The sequence below is a fragment of the Paralichthys olivaceus genome, chromosome 20, assembly GCF_024713975.1.
Source record: "Paralichthys olivaceus isolate ysfri-2021 chromosome 20, ASM2471397v2, whole genome shotgun sequence".
Taxonomy (NCBI): Eukaryota; Metazoa; Chordata; class Actinopteri; order Pleuronectiformes; family Paralichthyidae; genus Paralichthys; species Paralichthys olivaceus.
The window spans coordinates 9,930,721-9,957,302 of NC_091112.1; the positions used below are offsets into that span (position 1 = coordinate 9,930,721).

Genomic DNA, 26,582 nt, shown 5'->3' on the forward strand with positions numbered 1-26,582 from the left:
ACTCAGTCATTATTAAACCTTTTTACTGAACTTGTTGTTTACCTTCCAGTGAAGATTGATTCAGTTGTACTGACATGTAAAGAATGCAAATGATTCATGTACACGAGTGTATGTGACGCTGCGTTGACTGTAAATGCACAAGAGGTTAATTGTAGCAGAACGTGTGTGTGTGTGTGTGTGTGTGTGTGTGTGTGTGTGTGTGTGTGTGTGTGTGTGTGTGTGTGTGTGTGTGTGTGTGTGTGTGTGTGTGTGTGACTTTTGCCCTTTAGCAGTCAGTCACTTTCAGGAATGGACCTGACGTTTTAGTTCCTCAGTTTAGTTTCTAATCTGCAAAATTGCTTGTCACTAGGATTTTCACATCCATGCAATCTTCGCTGAATGACTGAGAGGCACAAGAGAAAGCCTGATTGTCACCATCTGTAGAATAAAGGTGTGTGTGTGCGTGCGTGTGTGTGTTTTGAGGACCCTCGGATAACAGACCCCTGAATCATATGAGGAAGTGGAGGGAGTGTGTGTGTGTGATTCAGCCAAGGACAGTGAATCACCTCGGATGGCTCTTACAAATATATTTTACAGGATCTGTAGGCGTTGTGTTGTAACACTAATGCAATGGTGTGCGTTCGATATGTACACGCACAGCCCGACCAAGCCTGTGGTGACTCAGGCCTTAACAATCCCCTCCAGATGTGACGCTAATTTCTCTGAGGCAGTGGCAAAAAAGAGGAAAGAGGAAAGCGATAGCAGATCAGCTTCTGTTTGTGAGGTCATTTCCCTGAAAATAGCCTGAACTGTGGAGGCAGAGGACACACATGGTAACAATAGAGCCTATACATACACGAGGAGAGCCCAGCGAGGGCAGTCCAGGGAAACACACACTCATGCACACAAAAAGACAGTTGTGTTCACGTTCTGATATGTGTGCATTAAGACTTTGGTGTTTTTAATTTGCTAACTCCAGGCCTCGCTTTGAGATTGACCTTGGCACATGGCGTGGGCCAGACACACACACACACACACACACACACACACACACACACACACACACACACACACACAAACAGTCATCTTGACAAACAATCCCTCTCTTTCTCGAGCTGCGCAGCAAGTCCAGGAATCCCAGCTGCACTGTGTCAGGGTGGAGGTCTGCTCCCCTGACCCCTATGAGGAGTGGACACGTATCCATCTCCATCTCTCTGGAGCATTTCGCCCGTTCCAGGAACATGTAGGATGAGCGCTGCTGATAGTAAACAAGAATGGGCGTGCTGGCAGCACACACGTGAATGGAGTGCGTCAACAATCATCTGAAATGTTTTGCGGTGGTTATTGTAGCAGCAGGTGTGTGGAAAAACACCCACGTGTTTGGGTAAATGAGAAGCACAGACATCTGGGAGACTGTCATTATTTCATTGTACTGCTTGTTCTCGCTTTTTCTGCAGCTGCAGTTCCACAACAGTTTTGTTTTTGAGAACAGTGGACGCACTTCTGGCAAAACAGCCCTGACACAAACAACATGATGGGGTGAGGAATATGAAATACAGAACATCTATACACTAGTCTAGATAGTCCCCTTAATCCTATTGATCAGGTCGGTTTCAGGCTCAGATTGCTTCTCAGGGGCGAGAACAGGTCCAGATATATAGCTGCTTTTGTTTAAATATCTCCAGGACTAAACATATGTAACTGTAACAACTTATTGTAAATCGCGTTGGATAAAAGCGTCAGCTAAAGGAAATGAAATGTAAGGTAAATTGTCTCACAGTCAGAAAAATTAGTCAACATGAATTGCATCATTTAAATTGCTGTCAACTCTGCCACCCTCACATGTCAGCCTGTCCCATCAGACTCATATTGATTGTGAAACCACTGACTGATTATTGTTGACCGAGACGTGACCGATTCTGAGTCACTCAGTCAGAGGAAAAACTGAGTTGATACGTTCTGCTAGATAAGAAGAATCATTTACAAGCTCAGCAGCTGCTGAAAATAATGAGTCTTTGGAAAATCATGTCCTTCTGTGCAACTGTGATGAATATGTGGAAACCAGAGTCGTGCTAATCATGTAGTAAAACGTTGACTTGAGAACAGATCTCTTTTATGCTAACATAATAAATAATATGATTACTGTACTATCTCGGTTTTAGTATTTTAACATGACTACAAAGTAATGAGAACATTCTTATTCTCATCATAAAATCTTTGTTATAAAACTAACTAGCTTTTCTAAAAAACTGCAGCATGTCCTGACTTATCTGGAAACCACTCAGAGTGAATCATCTGCTACCTCTCATCACACACTTTATATTTTCCTCCGGTGACAGAAGCAGTCATATCAAATAAAGCTGCTACAAATCCTTTTAGAAAAATCTGTGTTGATAATGTATTACTTTTATTACATAATTACAATGCACATCTTCAGAGAGAGAGAGATGAAGTCTCATGTTACAGTGCCTGGAGTGTCTGCAGTGTCTAATTAAGTGAAGACCTCCTACAGTTTGTAGCCACAAATTCATTTCAAGTCAGAGTTACTGTTTGTGACGTGCAGGGGCTTGTTGCTTTGATTATTTTGTATTATTCAGCCACAAGTACACGACATCTCTGCTGAGTAAGGGATGTTGGTAAAGAAACCGTGAGGTGAAACATTACAGAGTGTTTGTCAAGAGTGTGTCATGATCATCTGATTTCAGGATGGATCGTGTTTTCTGGGCTGTGGCCAACATGCAGGTTTTTAAATTCTCAATAAAAAATGCCTGCGTCCTCCTTTTAATTGACCCCCTGGAAAACCAGGCAGAGAGGAACCAAAAGCATGAGGAATGTCAAGAAAATACGTATGATAAACAATATATATAATAATTGTACTTAATAATGCAACAATTTACTAGATAATAAACTTAAATCTAAGATAATATTACATAACACATTACATTACATGCAACAGATTTTAGTTTGAATGTAAGAATATAACATAATAAGTAACTAGTCATTTAAAAACAATGTCTATAATAACTGAAGTTACATATCTTTATATATAAAAACAACAAATAATCAAGATTCATTTGGGAGAGACAGAGATTCTTAAACGTCCAGAGGGAGGAAGTGTAACATTGGACAGTGAAGGAAGCACTTTCTGTCCAGATTTGAAAGTGTGTGTGTGTGTGTGTGTGTGTGTGTGTGTGTGTGTGCGTGTGTCCTTCCAAAACACACCCTAGATCTCCCTTGCGGATGATGTCATCCCTTTACTGTAACAGAAAGAGAAGACGTGGCCTCAGGTGGTCCATCTCCCCATCCCCTCCACTCCAACCTTCCCAGCCCTCCATCCATCCATCTCTCCGTCCCCACAGGAACTGACCCAGCTCAATACCCTCACTCAATATCTGTCACCCATGCGTGCACTCATCCACTCATCCATGCATTATCTGAAGTATACTCACCTCTCCTAATTGTGCGTTTACCATGTCTGTTCTGTTTTTAAATTCTAATTTATTTAAAACACAACAGAAACATTTCATGAATTCACTCAGTTCATATTCTGTGTTTGTTGATCCGTTTTTCTATATCTGGCATCGCAGCAATACGCTTCTGGTGTCTCCTCTGATTTTAACATTTCAGCAAAACCATACACACACAAACTGCTGAATCAATCAAGTACACACTTTATTTTGCAAAATCGTTTAGAGCAGCGTGACTCCTCAGAGTGCAACACGTTTACAGCTTCACTTCTGCCAAAGAACCAACCACACAAATAAACCAGAGGAAGAGTTTGGCTCTGAGGAAGAGTTGTGTTTTATTTGGAGCAGACGGGGGTTTCACAGGGCCGGTGGAGAGGCTCCGAGGGCAGCAGCATCAGCAGCGCACCTCACCTCTGCTGTATTTATCCTCTGGTTCTCCTGTCTCAGTTCCACTGACAGATCTCCACAGGGCTTAAAGACTGAAGACACATCCTAAGGTTTAGAATAGTTTTGTTTCTTTGTTTATGCTGGTAAATGAAGATTTTGAAAGGAGTGTTGTTTTAGGCCAATAACAAACATTCTCTGGCTGGTAATATATTCCTGCTCCCCCCTTCCTCGCCTGTCTCCCAGCAAGTTGTTTACCACCCACTTATTGGACTCAATGGTTTGTTTTGAAGGACAGTGAGACGGTTGAGGGTCTCATTGGCTGCACAAAGCATATGTGACTGCATAAAGTAAATTCACAAGCACATATCTACAGGTTGTGCATGGAAGACACGCACTGGATGAGATCATCGATACCAGCCACTGTCCCAGGCGCAAGATTGTTTCCGTCAGAGGCTACAACAGGCTGGCAGAGACATGTGATTACATTCCCGGACGCCTGTGGAACATCCAGCATCATGTTCCATGTCAGCCAGAGGGTTGTGAAGGGACGGTTGCGATGGAGACTGGGACAGAAATGGTGCAAACAGAAGCAGCATAAAGAAAGTGTTTCTAAAGTCAAAAGGGCGACAGAGGCAAGAGATGAACAATCCCAGTCATCAACTTGCAACCCAAGTGGGAAGAATGGAAAGTGTTGCGAATATAAAATGTACTTGCGTCACCTATAATAATTATTGTCAACCAACTAGAGCACTTTATCAAATCTTCTTCTATCTTCATCAGAAACCAGGCAAATTATTAACAAACCCACCAACTCAAATATCATATTCATGACTCAGCAGAATCCAAAGTGACTCAGTTTCCTCACACTTTCAAAGTGCTCGTCCTCTGGAACAATGAAGGGCTCAGTGTTTCTGCTCTGAGACACTTTGACATATGGACATATGACAAATTATTTATGTTCTCTCATTAGTCACTAAACATAAAAACTTCTCTTGTGCTCAGTGGATCTTCAGACTCTTTTTAGACAATAGCTGGAACATAGTGCTCATAGAAACAGTCATTCCCTCATTGATTTGTCTTTTTTCTTCCAAAGGATTGTTCTGTTATTTTATATTATAGGATAAATGGCCAAAAGTATTAGGACAGAGTCAAAAAACTTTTCTTGTATAGATCCATCAGATCATCCATTATCTCCACTGCTTAGGAAGATGCTGCAGACAATCCCAGTTGGGGTCCACCCATAGACTGTATACAAAAATGAACAATGCAGCTCAACTTCCTCCCATTACCCAGAAATTAATAAAAAATATTCTGGATAAAAACTTCCATCTTGTGGATTTGGATCGGGGGATAGAGCAGCAATACACACGACCAATCATGAGTCAGACTCAGTTTTCAACCATGATGCATCAGCTAGAAAACACTTAAACAGATATTAGTGTGAATAGAACAAGCTACAACAACTTTGACAAAAGGTATTTGACATGAACTGTTTAGTTTGGTCCATCATATCCCATTCACAAACATGGAGGAGGCAGGATTTATGAGCTATACTGCAGCCAGCCACCAGGTGGGGATCGAGACGCTTTGTCTTCTATTTTGGGGAGCTCCCATTTTGTCCATCTTTATAAACAGTCACCCTGGACAGGTCGCCAGCCCACAGTGCTGACAAGTAGAGACAAACATATGCATATATATGTATATAAAAATACAAAATCAGTTTTGGTTTGTTTGTACATAACAAAATGCAGTTATCTCCCATGCATCAGCCACTAGAGCTGACCTCTGAACCTTATAGAGCTGAAACCTTTTTGTCAGTAAAACCACAACACTAATCCTGTAAAACCCCTGAAACCATCAGCGCCTGATGACAGCGGTGCTATCCATCACTCAGTCGATCTGCTGACAAGACTCAGTTGAAGAAGTTCAGCGTGGTGTCGAGACGCAGAGCAGACAATCCCACAGATCGTATCAAACACTAAAGAACAGCCACATCACTGAGGGCCTTACTTTGAAAGAGTCATTACCTGTGCCCCCCCCCTCACTCAACCCTCATCTCTATCCCTCTTCTCTTATCTACCCTTCCTCAGTATTCCTCCTCCTCTTCGGCGTGTCCCTGCAAAGCTCCAGGACTCCCAGAATATCTGAGATACACTATCGTGCAGCACGGTGGGAAATTAAGAAACAAGGAGAAATAGAAGCAGCATGTGCTCAGAGGAAGACATAACAAACAAGTTCTGGGTTCTGATGCTCCCTTTTGGATTTAGTCAGGTTGAATGTTTTCTGAAGCAGAGCAAGAAAAACTTTTCTGCCTTTTTCTTTTAAAATTCAGTAAAATCGGAAAAAATTGTAGATCTCTGTCCCACTTTAAATCCTTCAAATGAAATCAATCAATCGATCAAATGTATTTATATAGCACAGTATCACAACAAACAGTTGTCCCAGGGTGAAATGACTGGTGCTTGAACTTGTACAACTCATGTCCTCGGCCACATGTGTCCTGAAATTCTCTTCAAATTATTGATGATAACGTAAAATAATTGCAGAACATACAAAACATTTTTTAAATAAAGATAAGAGCATATTTGAAATTTAAGAAGAAAAATACAGTGGAAAAATAATCAAATACAAAACTTATCAAAACGAAACCTGACATACTGCAAAAGCAAATATTGCTATTGTGACTTTTGCCGCAACCAACTGAACCAAAACGTAAACAGAGATAAACCACAGAACGAATGTGTTTGGATGTCACACGGCTCTGCACCATCACAATACCCCATGCAAACAGAGCCGGGTGCAGAGGGAGAGAAAAATAACCAATATATTCTGCACTGAACCTGAACACACACAAAAAAGGAGAACAGTAACAAAGTTAGATTTCACCATGACATCATGAGGAAAAGTTTCAGTCATTATCAAAACAATGCAGCAGGACTTGTCATTGTTCTCCAATTCTGGGCACGACTCTTATCCTCAGTTCTGCATTCTTTGTATAGTTTATATTTAGTCAAACAAACGTCATATGTTTCTCTGCTCTTGTTTCCCTTTGGGTCAACGTTTCACATTCTGTTATCTAGAAAGACGCAGACTGGGGCTGGGTTATAAAACAACATCAATATAGTTTTCATCAATAGTAATATAACAAAAATTCAACATATCAATATTAATAATACTTGTGCATTTTGCACAGTGAGGAGGTTTAACATGTTAATGATCGACATCAGATTTTTTAAATGTTTTGCTGTTTCAAGTGTCATTTTCTGCTCATTCATGGAGATTATTATCATTATCATCTGATACAACATTTTTTTATCTTGATATCATTCTTGACCGCTTCATCCAGCACCAGAGTAGACTACTAGAAGGGATCTTGAAGTCTAGAGAGAGTAAAGAAAATTGCACCGAAAATTCCCAGAAGTGGACTCAAATCAACTTTATGCAACATACTTTCTGTTTTGAAGCAGATTAGGTAACATATGATGAGGCGAGAGGATAAAGTGAAGGAGGCACAATAGATACACATGAGGAGGAGGATATTGGTAAAGATGATATGACTTGAACCCTCCCAGACACCTGAGAGGGGAGAGATGCTGCAAACTGGAGCCACGTTAAGCCTCTTAATTGTTTGAGTGACATTTGGGAACAGGACTCTCAGGCTGCACTGACTGAGTCCAGGTCAGATATTATCACTGGGCCTGGAAACATGATCGATTCAGCAGCACTTTACTAGACTGAGTTCTCTCCTGTCACAGGGCTCCTCAACTGATTTTCTCCTTTCTCTTTCTCTTTCTTCTCGCAGAAACCGTCCCTGACCCCTGAACATGTCCCTCCTGCCTGGACACAGGTGAGTGAGGGTAACAAACATCTGTAATCTCTTGCTCTGAGTGGGGGAGAGAGCAGCAAAACTTCATCCACATCTGCAGCTTTGCTTTTGCACAAACGTCTCAGGGAACAGTTGTATAGAGAACACACAGATTCCACACAGGAAGACCCCAGCCAATCAAATGGCTTTTGAATCAGGAATCATCTCGCTTTGAGGTGACAGAGCGAACCACCGTACCACCACGCCACCGCGCCACCCTCGTATTTCACCAAACAGAAAGTCAATATATTTCACAATTATCACATTTCATTATGTGAGTTACTTTTCAGGTTGTCCGTCCGTCCCACTTGTGAAAACGCGACACCTCAAGAAGTTTAATAAAAACATTCTGAAAGGTCAAGGCCACTGTGACCTCGTGAGAAACATGTTTTGCCCGGTGAACACGATATCACCAGAACACCGTGAGGGAATCTTTTCACATTCAGCACAAACATTTACTAGCAAAAGGTCAAAGGTCAAGGTCACGTTTTTTGCCTCTTGAACATGATATCTCAAGTCTGCCTTGAGGGAATTTTGACCAGTCATCACTTGAATGCAAAGAATAACTGATTAGATTTCAGAGGTCAAAAGTCAAAGTGCACGGAGACCTCGTGAAAACTGCACTGGTTGGACGAGGCATAACTGCAGGGTGGTAATTCTAGTGAGCCCCTAAAAGTCCCCGAACACCAATTTCAAATAAATTTGTTTGGTTTCAAAAGAAACTAACGAATATTCCCTGGATGAATGACCCAGACCAACGGGAGTCGTCATGATTTCACAAACTGTTCCATGGCATCTGGAAAAAGTTCTGCCTCTGCTGTTAAAATCGTTTTATAACTGTCAGGGAAAGATACGATCGCAGACAGCAATCACCTCCCAGCATTCCTCAGCTCTGACATCTCCTCACCTGCCTCGCCCGTCTGCCTGTCAACCTTCGGTTCAGATCCTGATGGACGTAATGAGGAGGAATTAAGTGTAATTACAACACAGCAATCTGCAGACAATGGGAACAATCCTTTTGTTTTCCCTCCCTGACTCATTACCTGTCAGATCAGATCCAGACTGAAAAGTGTCGACACATCAGTTTGACACAGTTTCCTCCCTGCTTCAGTTAATTGTTGGGATTTAGCCCCACCTCTAGGACCCATCATGTATCATCATCATCATCATCATCTCTATGTAGAAATACTATGATCTCACACTGTTATCATCATGAGAATGTACAGTTTAAATAAAGTGAAACCTATATTACTCAAATTATCTTAAAGATTTTGAATATAATTAAATGATCAAGTTGTTTAAGTTTAATAAAATGTGGTTAGTCTTACATAATGATATATTATATATTATAAATAATAAGCTGCGACTTTCATCAATTCAAACGAGAAGAAGCAACTTTATTGCAGGGACCCATTAACCCTCCAAATGATGAGATGAAGCCATTAGAGTCTTATTTTTGTTCAGGATCGAGTTATACAATTTAAAACCTCCTGCTCCTCATTGAAGTGTAAAAACCATGATACCCCTCATGTTGTTAAATCTGCCTTGTCTTATCTGAAGTTGTAAGAGTCTCAATACAGAAAGTTTTAGACAAATTTAAAGAGATGACACAAAGCATTTACATTATCATGACCTCAGGGTGTCCCACACACCGGATATTCTCCCCCCCAAGGAGACGATCAGGGCCGGGGCGTCCTGTAATGGAATGTGCATCAAACAGAACCCACATCCTCGACCATCCAAGAATGTTGGGAATGAGGAGGAATGAAATCAGTATTTGAGCCAGGAATAATAAAAAGAAATATTTGTAGGGATCTGTGGGGAGTTAGAGGAAGAACAAGAAGCAGCTCAGCACATGAGGCCTGTTGTCCTGAACTGGTGAGACCCTTCAGCAGATTCCCTTTGGATGGGATGAAAAATAAATCATCTGTAAAATGTAAGGTTCCAACTACGTTATAACATGTTTCACATTCACTTGTTAGAAATTAATAGAAAGTTATGTGAAAGATGTCAGTGTAAGAAAAGTGTAAGAGGTCATTTCAAATATGGAACAAAAGGTCGAATGAAGAAGAACAGAGGATGAGATGAGACAAGATAAATAGAAATGAATAATCAAATTATTATTATTATTATTTGTATTATTATGTGGAAAATGTATAAAGATTAGAAATACCCCCCCCCCCCCCCCCCCCCCAAAAAATGATGAGTGTTTACAACGCAGTACAGAGTCGCCCTCTGGTGGTTGTAACTATCACTGCTCACTAGTGTTGTTGGATGAATTTCAATCATTCATCAGAGTTAAATAAAGAGGACATTAATAATAATAATAATAATAAGATCTTTATTTTAAAGCACCTTTAAAAACAAAGAGACAGTGCTTCACAAACAAAAGGCAAAGGCATGTACAATTACACAAAAACAACATTCGAACAAATAGAAAGATGTAAAACCGTTGAAATTAACACGATAAAAGTACAGAACGATAAAATAAAGGTATTAAAACAGTAAGATTCATTTTAAATCCATATTTACAGTTTACGTTGTAGCTCGTGAATCTTCCAGGGGCCGTTTTCAGCGTCTGTTGCCGAGGCAACGCCACGCGAATCCGAGATAGGATTCAACAGATCAGAGCAAGATGACTCACTGTGTTCCTAATTTCCTGACACCGGAACTAAGTGAAAATACTAAACGTCCATTGGCTCCAGGTGAGAACTCCTGTCGTTGATTGGCCAACAAAGCTGCTGCTCGGTGGTGAAGAGGAGCTGCTGCTCACGGTTCATCGTGAAGAAGCAGTAACAACAACAACATGGCAGAGGAGAGGTTTGCGTTTGAGCAAAGTTTTTCTTTTAAGGCTCTTCCCACCAGGAAGTTCTTCTTCCTGCAGGACACAGAGGTTTCAGCGCTGTTAATGAAATGGTAAATGAATCTAACGAGCCAGGAAACTGTATTAAATTCATTTTCTAACGTACTGTTGATGAAGGGACGTGTGTAATTCCAGGTCCATGCAGGGAAGGATCTCAGCTCAGTCTTTCAGCTTTGATCAGAACTTTCACTCTTACAACTGTGAAAGGTTTGCACTGGTAAGATCCACTTTATTATATAATCACATACTTTAACTGGAAATATATAAACTAAAATCTAAAAAAACAATTCAAATACATTTATAAACTCGTATACTTATACACTCACTAACAGAACATGATGGGTAACTGAAAACTATCCTTAACATGTTAGTTGCTCAGATATTTTTCAACTAATCAATTTAAAATTTAAGATTTGATATAATGAAACAATATGAACGTATTGAGGACAAAAAAAAGGGAGGTTTATATTTTTTTACGCTAAATTACAAATGAAATAAACTAAACTATATATTTACTATATACTAATAAGTTAAGTGAAATTAAATCAATCTGCAAATATTTTCAGAGTTGATTTATTCTCAGTTTGGCTTGAAAATGTGCTGCTTTTCTTTTTCATACATGATGGTTATAGCAAAGGAAAGAGACTAATGAGGAAAATAGTTGCAGCCCTAAACTGATATCTATATTTTGACATTTTGAGTCCTGGAAATACTTAAGTCGAAGTAAATTATTATCATGAAAAACAAATACAGCAGGTTGTGTGTCGTGATGAAAATGTTTTACATGTGTTTGATTGTATTTGAATGCTCCTGATGTCACTCTGTGTTTGCAGGATTTCTTCAGAGACCCTGATGTGGTATCCTGTCTGAAAAAGATGGAGGCCGGAGTCTGGGTGCCTCTTGGTATGCAACATTCCCCAGAATGCCTTTCATCGCTGATCATAGGAAATTGATGTCATCTGCCAGACGGTCAGATCCCTGTGGAATGTTTTTGACGTGTGTGTGTGTGTTGTAGACAAGCCTGTGGTGTCTGTCCATGTGGAGGTGATACCATGCACCGAAGTCTCCATGGAGCTCTTTGACCCAATCTTCTCTTGTGGCGTCCTGAGGCCCACTGGACATGTAGTTAAATGCTTTCACGATGTCTACCCTGACTATGATGAACTCAGACAGGTGACTCTCTCTCCCTCCTTCATCCATCGTTTGTCTCCTCTATATTGATCATTTTTGACTCGTGGCCGGTGCACATCATCCTCTGTTCCTCCAGATGCTGCAGGAGGAGGACACCGAGCACTACTACGTGGTCGGGAGGGAGCAGCGGGGAGAGTTTCTGTTTCGCCTCTTCAAGCACCTGTGTCTTGGAGGAGAGCTCTGTCAGTACGAAGACACCATCCACCCTTACATCAACACCACCAAGCAAGTGTACAAAGATCTGATCAGGCGAGTAGAGTATAATACCACATGTTTCCTTACAACTTCATATGTACATTTGAGATTTAGATAGATTTGTTTGGCTCAGGTGGAGGCTGAAGCCGATCCCATAACACCTACCCTTTTACTACACAAATAACTGAAGATACACATGACTGCACATGACTTTACTTTTAACATCTCTAACACCAGAGCATAAAGGTAAAATCAAGAATTTATTTTTTTCATTTATCAAGTGTCTCATATTTATCTATCTCTATTTCAAACAGTATTTTAAAAATATGCCCTTATCTTCTGAAATATACACTTCCTTTAAGTTCCTATTTACTAACTCTACCATGTAATATTCTTAATATGTTTATATGTTTTTTTTAATCATCTTATTCTATAATCAACTAAATCATTAAGTTTGTCATTTTGTAAACAGGTCATCTGTTGGTTCTTCGTGATGGGATTATTTCTTATTGTTCCTTTTTGTAAAATGAAAACTGGATTTGTCTAAGTTTTGCAATTATTCTAGGCAATAGCAACATATGGAGTATCTTGCCTGTGTAAATTATAAGAAGTTTATTCTGTAGCGTTCAGAAGGATCCAGACACAAAGAGGATCAGCGTTGTTTCCACGGTGCTCAAAGTCAGCACCTATGTAAGTTACTGGTTCACTTTCACGTTTTGTTTCTTTCACTCTTACAAGTGCATCAAACTAAACACTCTGTTCATAACTTCTAATCGTAACTAAATCAGTAAAACATCTTATTCAGCAACAGCCACTTCTCAAAACTTCAAACGCTATTATTTCTCCCTCGCAGGATGAATCTGGACGTTGTTTCCCTGGGATACAAGAGGAGGAGCAGACGTTTGCCTATTTGATTGTCGACCCCTACAGACGTCATGTGACTTTGTTCTGCCACTTCTACGGTGTTGGAAACTTTACACTATGACATAAAGAAATCCATAATCCGTAAAAGCTCTGCCGTCAGTTAACTTTACTTTTTTTAGGAATTCGAGTTACACAAGGGAAGAAATAATTTTGTTCTTCCAACTTATGTCAATGTTTTTTAACCTGTACTTGCTCTAAAGAAATGTTTGTAAACTCAAAAAGACAAAGATGAAATAATTCTTCAAGTAAACCTTCTTGACAAATAATTTACCTGTTTACTTTTTTCTATTTTCTATAAGTCCAAGGGTTGATTGTTTTTTGTGCAAAAGAAAAGCGAGAAGCCAACATACAGTCAAATAGCTTTATTGAAACAAATAAATTAATAAGTTAGTCAAGTGAGCTAATTTTATCCTCCGCAGATACACATCTTTGTATCTCTTCAAAAGATCAAACAGAGGTGTGCATTAGATTAGAAAATAAGATAAGCGCCATGTGTCATCAACCATGTAGCTACATCAATTGGAATTGGAAGACTTTGTTAGTTTAGCATTTTGCTTATTGCTTCGATCAGTTCGAGTTTTGTTTTCAACAACAGCTCCAACACCTAAGAGAGCAGTTAAAGGGCAACGAGCTGGAATGTCAAATGGCAGCAAGTCAGTGAACAATGGACGGTGAAGACGTCAAGAACAGAGTGAAACGAGAAGAGAGAACGTGCACATTTGAGTCATGCATAGAATTCAGTCACTTGGACAATCGGTTACTGCTTCTCATACTTGGTTTCCTAGACTAGTGCCCCCTAGTGGCCTCAGAGGTAGTTGTGTGGAAGCCATTCAGATCTACGTGACGTGCTTTTTACGAAAGGAGACATGCCTGCAGAGTTTCCTGCGGTGATAGAAATGCCCGTGCCTCCAAATCTGACAAATGTTCAAACACAGTAAGGACGTTGATGCTAGGTCCTGGGTTAGTTGCGATGATACGTTAAACATACAGTAAATATTCTCTGAAAATATTAAAGTTCCTCATAAAAGGCGAACACCCTTAAAAACTATGTGTTCATAATAATTTTGATGATTTTAAACATTTTCTTTGCAAAACAAAAAAGGCATGGCTGTCGTCATGGGGCTGATATCTCAATGAAACACTGTGGTCTTGGAAGCAGCACTGATATTTTACGTTTGAGATAGAAAGCCGCAACGTATCAGTTACAGAACAAGGACATAGAAGGCACAAGTCATTTCCTTTCATGTTTGACTCAAGACTCTACAGAAGACATCCTTAATTATTATTACTTTTTTCTAATACTGGGGCCGCCACTAACAACAACATGCAATACAGTGGTCTCACAGACATTTTTTAAAAAGATCAACATTCCAGGTGACGATGAAGTGACAGTGTGACGATGCCTCTAATAACGAGGCATCTCTTATCATTTAGGCCAAAGAATGAAACCACGTACCTAACGTTTCTATTCAAAACGAACGCAAAGAGTTAAAGATGCCACTTTGTTCCTCATGGCAGAGAGAGCAGGAGATCATAAAAAGATGGAGCCATGAAGTACATTCACTGTTTGAAGTCTGAGCTTGGCTTGAATGGAGAAGTGGAGCACCTGAGTCAACTGGCTTGACTGAAATACATGAATCACCTTCAGGAACAAAAAGTATTTTCCCTAGCCAAATACAGTATGAGTGTTTTCTTATTTGAATCTACCGACACCAAAAAGAAAATGATGAGCTCAAAAAGAGCTTTTGTGAGTCGTGTGTGAACCTGATCCGCTGCATGTTACAGTTGTGTCATCCATGATTATATTTATTTAAAAATCGCATCTAACTGAATTCAGTTTGTTAAATTAAACCCTACATTCACTTTATCAAACACAAAAATCATTTAAAAAATATTTGCTATTGTAGGTTACACAAAAATAAGTGCATGAACATAATTACATCAAGGAAATCAAAAATAAATGATGATTTTATACATAAAATGTGTTATTTTCAAGTGCCAAAGTACTTAAGTAAAGAAATTGTCTTCATTTCGTGTGTGTGTCTCCAGTTTTGTCCACGAGCACAGAGCATTTTCTGTGCATCAAACATCTCCGAGAAAGAAAAGACAGGAGACAGTACAGTGGATTGGCAATGACAGTAACACCTATAAGTGATGGCTGGAGCTCAACCCTGCTGCACGCTGTCTGTTCGTACTGAAGCTGTGAGGCTCGAACCGTTTCCTAAGAGACGAGCGTTCATGAGGTTAAAGGCCTGGAATTCATATGACCCAAACACTTAACAGGTTGTTCGCTGTGTAACAACTGCTCCAAAACTGCTCCAAAACTGGCCGTAATGTCTCTGCAAGTGAATGCAGCATGGACGAGGAGGAGCCTCCAGGGAGAGAGGATGTGAAGTACAAATGACCACCTGAACCGGAGGGCGTGGTAAAACCTGACCTGAGGCTCGATGTGCATTGCGAGGAGCTGTGCAGAAAATGTGTCAGACGTCGGAAATTCTGACAGAGGATCGGTGAGGTTTTATCTACAGGACTCATCAGAGGGAACATGCATGTTTGGAGGGTGGGCAGCAAGACAGAGAGCTTTACAAGGCATTTTATAAAAAACAAACTCAGGTTACGGGAGCACTTAAAGAGGAACAGAAGCCTTTTAAACATTGCAAAGGAGGGATTTCAGAGCCATTAAAGGACATTTTGGCTCCATGAAATCCTCCCTTGAATGCAAGCAAAACGTCTTTTTTGCAAGTGGGCTTGTTGGAGACAGAATTTCTCAGAGAAGGAATGAAGGTCAAAACAAACTGTACACGTGAGTCAATCCAACACATTCATCCGGCTGTTTTCACGTGACAGGTTTGGGCGATAAAAGCAGGGTTTGCACATTTAAAGCTCCACCGTCTGGGTGGGGAGGGCAACCATGGAGGTTTGGTGCTTTGGCGAGGTGGCTCTCCATCCAGTCTGCCCGTCCAAGAGAGCAGATTATTTCACGTTAGAAAGGCTCTTCTAGTTATACATTTGTTGTTATGGTAGGGTGAATGGAAAGTTTACAGGTCGTACCCATCACAGAATAGTGACGTTATCCTGTGGTGCTGCACCACACTTGCAGCAAAGTCAGAAAACTCTCCGTCAGTTGGTTTAAGCGGCCAACAAAGAAAAAAAAACTGAAATGATGAGAGATAAGATTTCTCCAAAAATTTACAAAACTGTAACGCTCAAAGTCGGATTATCTACAGCTGAAGCTTAAAAAGTTGGCGTCAATAGAAAGCATGGGGTGAGCGGGTGAAAGTGGTTCAGTAGTCAAGTAATCATGGTTCACGTGCTCCTCTCCGTATCCCCGTCCTCGTCAAGTGGGTCGAGAGGGGTGTCCGGTGAGCAGCTTGGTTGAGGCCATGTGGAGGCCTCTGTCTGGATCAGCTGGGGAAACACATTCGCTTTAAAGACAACAGATGAGGATGTGGATTTTAGATACAGGAGGATGATGGTTGGGCTGCTCAGAGGACTCAGAGTGAGGACTCAGTCAAAGGAAGATGTGCTATAGAGGACTGTGTGTGTGCAGCTCACTGTCATTCCAAGTTGCCGATATCGGACCGTGAGATGTCGAGCGTGGTGGCGGAGGGGAAGAGGTCTCTTTGGTCCGTGGGGCTGTGGTAGTCGGAGGTGAGGTCTGGGTCCAGGAGGGAGGACAAGGTGAAGTTGGACGAGCCTTTCTTTAGGCACTGGGAGTAGAAATTGAGCAGGAGGTCCAGCTTGTTCTCTATGGACTGAACCTGAGAAAGCACACAAATGGAAAGTTCTTTTGCACAATTTGTATCAGCACATCTAGGATAGTTTTCTCGTGTTAAAGCGGAGAGAAGCATTTTTTGCAGGGAGTTTATTTCAATCTTAGATCCTTAGGTTTCCAAACATTAATGTCTTAAAGTCCATTCTATTGGTTTCAGAAAAGAAACTAATACATTTAGAAGACATTCTAGTTTTTTCAGGATTTTTCACACTTTCTGGAAGCGTGTCAAAGAGGAAAAGTCAATAATTCCATTGTGTCAATTTATTTTATTGTTTCAATCCCTTCAGAAATCGTAGGAGATTCTTTACTTTGCCATGTATCATCGCTGGCTCTGATAAGATGGAGTCTTAATGGTTTCATGTATTGAACACAGAAGCTGAGTATTTCTTATCACTCTAGGAAAAGGTCTCAGCCATTAGTTGTCAGCGTCTCTTGGGAGCTGTGAAAAAGATGGAGTGATGAAAGAAAATCCATCGACTAATTGGAACAGACATTAACATCATTCCCTCAGTTTATTGCACTTCCTGTACATTTTATGGCAGCTTTTCATTACATTTACCAGCGTAAAAGTGATCCACGTAGATTTTTTTAATAGCTTATGTAATTACACAGAAAACACAGTTCCACAAATGGACAAATAAATCAAACTACCCTTCTATTACCTGTTTCTCCACTTTGACTACACGTCCCATCATGCTTAGCTCATCCAGTGGATCCAGTTCTGGCGGTGTCTTTTCTCCTTTCTCAGGGCGTGTCTTCTTGTCGGGCTGAACAGCTCCTCGTCCAATTATCTGGTCCACCCTTTCGCACAAACACAATATAGTATATCCAATTAAAGTTGTAATAGCTTGGCTTTTTTTTTCAGTGTATTAGCATGCTATTTTCTTTCCTGTCAAGATTTGGATGACAAGAGCCAGAATTATAGTGCATTCACACCAAACACCAATCAAGTTTTTTCCACAATGAGATTAAATGCAAAGTCATTGCAGAGACTCAAATAGAATTGAAAGACGCAAAATTTGTGTCATTTGCTAAAACATATTGAAACTCAAGCAAAACAATTTTGAACAGGAAAACATTTGATTTGCATTTGGTGTGAAAACAAAAACTGTTTCAAATGGGTGAAACCTACCTCATCTGCAGACTCTTGATGCGGCCCAGCATGTCCAGGTGTCCCGCAGAGTACTGCTCTATGACGTCCTTCACATCGTACGGACGCAGTGTCTCCTTGAACTTCCTCTTGGCCACGAGGAACTTCAAGATCCTACATGTGTTGCAAAAACAAGCCCCACATCACACACGCACATATGTGGACGTCCAGTAAACCTTTGTGAAAATGCAGGGCCAGCTATCAAATGATGGGGCCCACCCTGAGAATAACAAGATTAATTACAGTCAGAGTGACCTTATCATTCCCAAACAGCTCCATAAAGAGAGCAGAGCAGCCCCTCTTACTAAACCATGCGTGTATATTGGGATGATGACAACATCTTCCAGAGACATTTGCTTATCAGGACTTGCTGTTTCAGCAATTAACACAGACCCACAGACAGGAATAACACACACACTGTCAGAGCGTCGCCCTGATTCTCCTCTTTTGTTAGTGTGACAGCCATGTTGGAGCCACTGGTGGACCACAGCTGCTCCCAGTCCCAGTGGACACAGCTCATCATCGCTATCCACATCCCTCTGCGGGGGAATCACACTGAGGAATGTTGACCCAGCACCACTGTATCCGCTGAACACATACCTGCAAATATCCTCTGCCAGAGTTGCAGTGGTTGGAACGTCATGCTGAGTGTGAGTGTCTGTGTGTGTGTGTCTGTGGGTCATTCAATTCCTTTCTTGTCATTTATTGGATAGGAAGCTCAGAGATGACACAAAATATCCACACTCAAGCTGTCATCTCATCCTGTGATGGATTGCATGATGAGTCAATCCGGGAGGGATTGAGGAAACACTATCTCTCACAGCCAGATGACTAAACCCTCTATAATAATCCCAGTTGCCCTCACAGGAGGAAGAAAAGGAATCACATCAAAGGTCTGGGGAAGTGAAAGATCAGAACCGCTCAGCTTTTTCGAGAAAACATCACACACATATCCACAAAAACCACACACATATCCACAAAAACCACGCACATGCACAAAAACAAAAATACAATGCCACAAATGCGTTGTATCTCGGTCACACACACACACACACACACACACACACACACACTAGTAATACAACCGCACACGAGCTAAACAGGAGCAAGTGAAATTTGAACTTGTGAGAGGGGTCATTTTCTGAAATAACCATGGTAACCTTTGTGTGGGCCTGCAGCGCTTGCATTTACTGCAGCCACACACACACACGCAGCACATAGATTTGTGTAGTGACCGGGTGCTGCGACAAAGAAGAGGAGAAGGTGCAAGCGAAGGAGAAGAGGAGCGAGAGGAGGAGGAGTGGTCCACAGCTGGTGCCGTAACAGCCGTCAGCGCACTCTTCCCCCTAACACAGCACTCTTATTTCTTGATGACTCCTACACTTGGGGTATTTTGCAGGCAGCCTTTTCATATTTTGCAGGTAGATGCAGATTTTTTTTTTGCTGGGGTGGGTCTCAGGTGCAGGTAAAGAAAAAAAACTGGGGGGAAAAAGAGGGGGGCTTTTGAATTGGATCCTCCGAGGGTTTCCTCAAAATGCTGACTCTTTCTCAGTTGATGAAATATCTTTCATTATACGTGGTCAGGTCTACCGCCAGAAAACTTCCAGGTACGGTGCACGCAGTGGTACAGTACATCTGGCACTGCTCACAGAAAGATATTATACTGTACCTTCCTAACGTTTGGAAGAGGAGACGTAAAAACTCAGCGGCGAATAGAGGCACAGGAAGTGTCATCTGTGTCCCAAAATGCTTGCATAGCTAGGGCAATATTTTCTGCAGCTCAGCAAAGGTGGATCCCTGATAGTCTCCGGTGGGAAGGTTTTAACTTGACTTAAAAATGACTGTTATGCTGACACATTTCCTGGGAAGGCCAAGTAGGGTGAGCCACTGCAGCGACGACTCTGATTCATAAGTGAACAAAAAGTTAATGCACGAGCTGCAGTATGTGTATTCAATCATTCTTACAGAAATATACTGCGTAAACATTATACAAGTTTTAAAATATTACAGCTGAAACACTAAAAAAAACTGATGACGAAAGATGAAATGGATATAAATAGTAAGCATGTCCAAACTATTTATTTAATAAAGCAGGCACTTCCCCTGAGACTGCAAATGTGCAGAGATTTTGTGTTATGCGCAGTATTGGATTTGTGCATGTGAAGAGTCACAGTAGAAAGAGCCTTGTTTTCCCAACCTCTTCTTCTTCTCCTCCCTCTACCTTCCCCCCCATACGTAAACAGAACACCGTATGCATTTATTCAGACAGCCCGGCACTGATAAACCACATGCATCTCTCTAAAGTGAAGCCTCAGCACTAAGGCCTCCTGCAAAACCCTGTGTTTCAAGTGCGTCAGTTGTGAACCTCATACGACACTGCATGAGCATGTGCGTGTGTTAGCACCTGCTGTGTACACACCTGCACTCTCTCTTGGAAGTCCCTCTCTACTATTGTCTGCGGCGCAGAGCAGCTGAGGTCAGAGCTATTTGCTGAGTCAAGTGCAAACCCGAGGAGGGATCATATAATACCCTATCAGTGGTCTAACAATATCAAGCAATAATACATCATGCTGCATCCCGGGAACGGAAAATATTCTCCTGCTGTACGTCTGTGAAGGAGAAACCTTCAGTTTAAGAGTTCACAAAGCTCCTGGTTCAGACAGCTGACACTGACAATGTTCTCAAATGGACAGACGACATTTATCAAGTGCTTTTACCCAAAAAGAATTACAATCTGCCTCCAACCTTCAGGATGCTTCAACATGCAACAACTGTGATGAATGGATGATTGCCTAGGACACATGAGCGGCTTATAGGGATACTTCACCCAAAAATGAAAAGTCACTCATTATCTACTCACCACTATGCCGATGGAGGTGTGGGTGAAAACACTTTTGGAGTTTCAGGGGTAAATAAATGGTGACCACTCTTGAAACTTAAGAAAAAAACTAAAACAGCTTTAAGTTCTCACTAATGTCGTCACATGTCCCTGGGGCGAGACCATAGGGGCGTGAGCTTGTGCGGTGTGTGTGCGCGCGAACGTGAACACAGCTCTGAAGGAAGATCACAGCGGACATTTAGACTAAAACATGGTGTAAATGACACTGTTTCGGGTCGAATTTGAATGTCGGGGCTTACTGACACTTGACAACACAGGAGCAGTATGGAGGCCTCTTGTGTTTTTCTTCTGTTGTTTTTTTACGTTTGAAGAATCGGTCACCATTTTCTTCAGTTGCATTAAATTTGGCTGCAACACTGTTTTCCCCTGAAACTCCAAAAGTGTTTTGTGGACTCAAACACTTCACCCACCCCTCCATCGGCACAGTGGTGAGTAGATAATGAGTGAATTTTCATTTGTGGGATAACTATCCTTTAAGAGACATTTAGTAAAAATAAACAAATCATTATGTGAGTCACTAAATTGTATTAGTTTATGACATGGTATCATACAGCATGAAATTTAGCATTGTCTCAAAATGTAAATACTAATATAACACACACTGATAGTACATAGAGTAGCTACAAAAAGAAAAACTACAGTTTTAATAAAAAATGAAAGTTCAGGGAAGAAATGTAACGAATGGAGGTTAGTTGAAAGAGAGAAGAGAAGTTATATTCTGCTCCCATCAGACCCTTCTGAGCACCAACACCAGATGCTTTCTGCCACGAACAATAAGGAACGCTGTGTACAAGTATATATATGTGTGTGTGGGGTATGTTTACACAACTATGATTAATTACAAATTAATTTATAATCATGTTAGTTTTGCAACTAGAGTATTTCCACACACACACACACACACACACACACACACACACACACACACACACACACACACACACTGCAACTTCCTTGTTTACATGAGCGGCATCTTTGCTTCATTAGAGAAAGTGAAGCCCCTTGATTTTAAAGAGCCACAGCACAAACTGTGTAAGGACATCTGCCACTGACGTACTATAGAAACATTAAAGCTTACAGTCGATGAATAACATGAAGAGATGACACAGTGACAGCAGTTAACAAATGCTCTAAATCCATTGTTACAGTTGTCCCTGTCCAAACTGTACAATATCATATGTCTCCACACAGTCCTACTGTACTGTGATCACCCATCTGTATGATATTTCTGTTTGTGCGTGCGCTCCCTAAAAGGCAACCCTATCATGCCTCCTTGCACATGACCTGCCTGAATGAGCCCGGCTTGCTGAGTGACAAGGTCACATGAGGGGACTAGCCCTTCCTGCAGCAGGGCTCAGTTACCTCTTCTAAGAGGACATTACTACTCTGTCAGCTGAATCTGCACACACCAGCACCTAAATGGAGGAGCGGCATGTTCACCCATTAATACCATCGTCTGAAAACACACGCATAGGGTTGTTTGTGTGACCAAAGTGACCTTATTCCATCATTGACCAGCAGCCCGTTTACACAGGGAGGTTGTGATGTGTTGCTAAATGGAGCTTAGTGCCTTGAAACAAGCTTTTACGTCATAAAAAGACTGAAGGTTTTTACATCTGAATACAATATTTCTTCTCAGAGATTATCAAATCAAATATCAAGAAAGGCCAATAACTTAGAAACACACCAATACTAAACAGAAGTGTCCTTTGATGGGAAATTTAATATTCAGTTTTTGTCAACAATCACTACTTTACATACTATTACAGCTGTGTTATATTGTCACTGAATGAACTGAATTATATCAGCTGGAAATGAAAAAATGTATTCCCTCAGGATTCATTAATTCAGGGTTTTTGTTGTCAGTGCAAAAGACCAAAGACACACAAAAACTATTTTTGTTTCTGGGTGGGACCTTTCGAAGTTTTATCAAACGATCACCCTATGTGACTAATATGCCGTTAACAGCAAGACTCACCTGACAGCTCGTATAAGTGTCTTCACGGCTGGGATAACCTCCTCCATTGCAACGTCACAATATGGTTTGTCTTCCACGCTGTCCTCCCCGACCCCCTCCACTGGAACAAGGACATTCAAAGACACTATTATCCAGCAGACATGCCTGTGAGTGTTAGTAAAATGTCTTGATGTGAGTGTGTTGACTACCGTCAGCAGGAGGTCGTGGTTTGAGGCGAAGTGAGGTGCGGAAGCGTGTGCGGTCATTAAAGCTCCAGCTCTTCTGGACCTTCCCCGGACTAGTGGCCTCTGGTACATTCTCCTGGCTGGGAGAGCGTCGGACCCCGGAGCCCGGGGGCAGCGGCGATGCCTTGTTCCGAATAGTTTGGGATGATCGAGAATTGTTCATTCTGATACGATCCCGGAAGCCCATTTTACTGCTGACAGTGAAAATAAAACAGTCAAACGTCCATAAGCAGATTATCATTTTCGGGTCATGACACCACCAAGGTTTTCTCAATGTCCATGCCTTTGACCTTCATGGAAAACTAAACTGTGTTATCCTGGGACTCTAGGGAGGCAGCAGAAGTACAGCCTGAGCTTGTTAGAAAAGAAATTGTTAGTAAAAGTGATGCAACGCAAAAAAAAAATTGATCTTCAACAAACTGATAAAAGAGGGAGACAGACATTTATATTACATGTCCATGAAGGGCAGACTGGCGGATTTATCACGGAGGCAGTTTGACCTGAGGTGCAACTTAAAATAGCTAAAAACTGATTGTGCCCTGAACATTTGCTTATTGAATGTGCTTTTCACAGCAGCTGACTGAAACCTGATTCAAGACTTGCAGCTCTGCTGGGATGATGTTCCATTGGACCAAGACACACCTCCTTAATCCCTTCAAAGTGCAGCCATACAAAAAGTGCTTCATTAGGACTAAATAGAAGCCATGGCGGGCCAATATGTGAGGCAGAGGAAAAATTGGCCAGTCTCTCTGAAACACTCCTAACGCTGCTGTTAAAGCATGCAGCTACTCATATGTTACACACTGTCACAGCTCCATAAGAAACGCAAACGTCATGCACCACAGAGCAATTCCAGCTCAGCCGTTCACTCCTACATGTTTACGATGATATACTCTTTGTTGTGCGTGTGTTACAGCAAGCCATTTAAATTAAAATTTAAATAGTTCAGGGATGTAAGTGGAAACGTACGAGCATGCTGAAATGTTTCAGGTTGAATGGAGGAAATGGGGAATATAGAGTGACAGACCTCTGCATGCTGTTGGGAAAGAAAGTAAATGATTTGGATGCATTCAGGGCCATAACTTTACTGAATCTTTCCAAATCATTGGAGTGGTATCGCATGCAAACAGATGCAATTTTTGCACTTTGAAACCTTTTAAAGCACAAACATTTCGATTTACCAGTTAGGTAACCAATACAGAATAGAACACCATGCTAAATTGTTCAATGTTTGAAAGGTCTTGGGTCATTTTTAATAAAATATTTAGTTCTCTCGTTTCATCTGAGATTTTCAATGAAAGGAAAAGACGTGCATCTAAATTGTTGAAGTCATAAACCATCAAGGACTTTTGTCATGTTTTCAACACATGGTTTATCATGACCTTCAAGCCAGAGCAACCAAAATCAACACATGTCTCCACAGCAGTAAAGGATTCACTCAGGCATATGTGGATGAGTGTGGAGTCTATTTAACGTTTTAAATGGCTACTAAACTCCACTGTTGCAGAAAAGATCCATTTTATCGCATCTGCTACAACAAGCCATCTTAACTGAGCCAATTCGTCTTTCTGAAACTGATTTTTTTAAACAAGAGCGCAAAAAAACTTCTAGCGATCCACTGCGTAGGCCAACAAATGTGTTGAGTGTTTCAGGCAAAGTGAATGGGATGCCTTTGTCATAGGAGGTGGTGTTATTGATCTGTGACGTTTTAGCGTGCCCCGTGCACAGGCTCGTTGCCATTGATACCTCTGCTTGCGGCCAGCGTGAATCCGGAAGAGACCCCGTTTTTTAGAAAGGAGTTGACTGGGGAGACACACAAGGCAGAGGGAGAGAGCGTGAGGGGAAAAAAGGAGTGGAAGGAGGTGGGGAGAGTGAGGGAGGACGAGAAGTTTGGGCACAACCAGGGTACTTGGTGAACCCAGGAGGATTAAGCCAGCGAAGGAAAAACCAGAGGAAGAGAGTGAGCAGGTGGAAGAGGTGGGAAATCTCAATAATCCAAACAGCATTTCTTTGGATTATGTAGCCACTCTGAGGATTGGTGGGTGGGGGAGGATCATGCAACAGTAGTGGGTGATGTTTTACCCGAGTATAATCATCAAGACAGCTCATTACACATCATGGTGTGAGAGCAGCTCCTCAAATCAAGGACATTTCAACCTACAAAACGTATGCACCAATGAGCCTCTTTCATCCAATACATGCACATGTCCGATATCATAATAATATGATAATCGGCTGTTTACTACCTTTCATGTTAAAGGTTTACGCTAACAAAGTTATGAATCATCGCAAACGTATTCATCCCAATTACGAATATCCTCAAATCAGCAAGCACAGTTCATGAAGAACAAACCTGCATGGAACTTCTGCCTTCCTGAGAACAGATGAAGGATGGAGGATGGATGGCATAGAAAAGACACAATGGAGACAAAGGGAAAGAGAGAGGAAGACAGGAAGAGGAAATCGGTGAGTGAACAGTGGAAGGTGGTGGAGAATGAGCGAGGGTACGAGCTACGCAGACAAAGACGCAGAGAGGGGGGGGGGTCCTGTAACACAGTGGTCTCAGGTTAGATATTAGTGACATACTGTTAAACGCACAACACGTCCATGCGGGAAGCTCCGGCAGCAGTCAGCCTTGTTCTTTCTGCGTGTGTGCATGTGTTGAATGTGTTCGTCTGTATGCACCTGCTGTGTGTGAGCATGAGATGGGCAACTGACCGCCCGTCTGAATGTACCGTGAGGCTGTGAGTGGTGGCGGTGTGCGTACCTGTCCCCCGAAAGGTAGGGGGAGCTGTAGGGCCGCAGCCCAGACAGCAGCGTGTGGTAGGAGTTGTGGAGAACCTTCTTGGTGTTACGCTGTCGCTGGAGGTGACTGAACAGTAGAGTCAGTTCTCTGACACCCCACGTGCACAAATAAACAAAAAACAACAAAAAAAACAAAACATGACAAATGAACAAAAAGCAACAAATAATGGACACCTCACAAAAAAGCAAATCAACAGTCCAAACACTCAAAAGAAGAGGGATACTTGAGAGAAATAAAATATGTAAAAACTAGAAATTTTAACATACAGAAAGGTGAACATTGTGACTTGATGTAAATATAGAACAGGTGCATCTCAGTGTTTTCTCATGTTCCCCTCCTTTTAAGCAAATTAATTAGTCAAATTAATACAAAATGCAAAATATAAGAAACCACTGCGAATAACAAAAGTAATGAAACTTTATTTGAATAAAGGTGGCACAGGCATTTCAAAGGGCTAATAATCATAAATTAAAAATGGAAAAGAGAAATTAAATCCACCATTGCACTAAACTGAAAATGTTCTTCAAAATGATACTAATGTACAAGAAGAAGCAAAATCACAAAAAGGTTTTCACAATTCACTGGAAACTACAGATTTCTGATGTTTGAATCCATTCAGTGGTGAACATGCAAACAGATGGGAGCGCCTACCTGAACGAAGGCAACATGCTGTCGTAGAAGTACCAAGTCGCTGTGAGATAGGAGTGTTTGGCATCTGTGGAGTAGAGACGCCACGCGGCCTAAACAAAACCACAAATTGAAAGTTAACACCTTGCCTGGCAAATTCCATTATTTCAAAAAGATTTAAAAGTTCAGTGTGTAGAATTTAGTGATATCTAGTGGTGAAGTTGCATGTTGCAGCTGAACACCCCTCACCTC

General features: G+C 41.4%; 2 protein-coding genes across 5 annotated transcripts in view; one reads left to right on the top strand and one right to left on the bottom strand.

The window, feature by feature from the left end:
- Positions 1 to 10,269: 10,269 nt before the first annotated feature.
- cfap300 (cilia and flagella associated protein 300) lies at positions 10,270 to 13,124 on the top strand. Its single transcript, XM_020090577.2, has 7 exons — positions 10,270 to 10,614; positions 10,697 to 10,778; positions 11,395 to 11,464; positions 11,577 to 11,734; positions 11,829 to 12,001; positions 12,571 to 12,637; positions 12,801 to 13,124. Exons 1-7 carry the CDS (start codon positions 10,505 to 10,507, stop codon positions 12,930 to 12,932), a joined length of 792 nt encoding a protein of 263 aa, XP_019946136.2. The 5' UTR covers positions 10,270 to 10,504; the 3' UTR covers positions 12,933 to 13,124.
- Positions 13,125 to 13,218: 94 nt separating this feature from the next.
- Positions 13,219 to 26,582, bottom strand: part of LOC109631558 (potassium voltage-gated channel subfamily KQT member 4) — a 41,407-nt gene continuing 28,043 nt past the window's right edge. Inside the window, exons 8-15 of one of the 4 annotated variants that reach the window (XM_069516386.1) lie at positions 26,355 to 26,443; positions 25,665 to 25,790; positions 22,862 to 23,091; positions 22,674 to 22,773; positions 17,779 to 17,910; positions 17,309 to 17,447; positions 16,427 to 16,632; positions 13,219 to 16,279 (exon numbers count right to left, since the gene is read on the bottom strand). In XM_069516386.1, coding sequence (XP_069372487.1) covers positions 16,429 to 16,632; positions 17,309 to 17,447; positions 17,779 to 17,910; positions 22,674 to 22,773; positions 22,862 to 23,091; positions 25,665 to 25,790; positions 26,355 to 26,443 — 1,020 coding nt within the window. In that variant the 3' untranslated portion in view covers positions 13,219 to 16,279; positions 16,427 to 16,428. Of the gene's footprint in view, positions 16,633 to 16,668; positions 17,086 to 17,308; positions 17,448 to 17,778; positions 17,911 to 22,673; positions 22,774 to 22,861; positions 23,092 to 25,664; positions 25,791 to 26,354; positions 26,444 to 26,582 lie in introns of those variants that run through there. The other 3 variants (XM_069516387.1, XM_069516389.1, XM_069516388.1) reach the window with 3 other exon arrangements.

Bases quoted from the DNA above. Each gene is read 5' to 3' on its own strand.
- cfap300 (XM_020090577.2), top strand. From the start codon at position 10,505: ATGGCAGAGGAGAGGTTTGCGTTTGAGCAAAGTTTTTCTTTTAAGGCT. The intron at 10,615-10,696 runs GTAAATGAATCT...GTGTAATTCCAG, and splicing joins TCAGCGCTGTTAATGAAATG to GTCCATGCAGGGAAGGATCT. The intron at 11,735-11,828 runs GTGACTCTCTCT...CTGTTCCTCCAG, and splicing joins ACTATGATGAACTCAGACAG to ATGCTGCAGGAGGAGGACAC.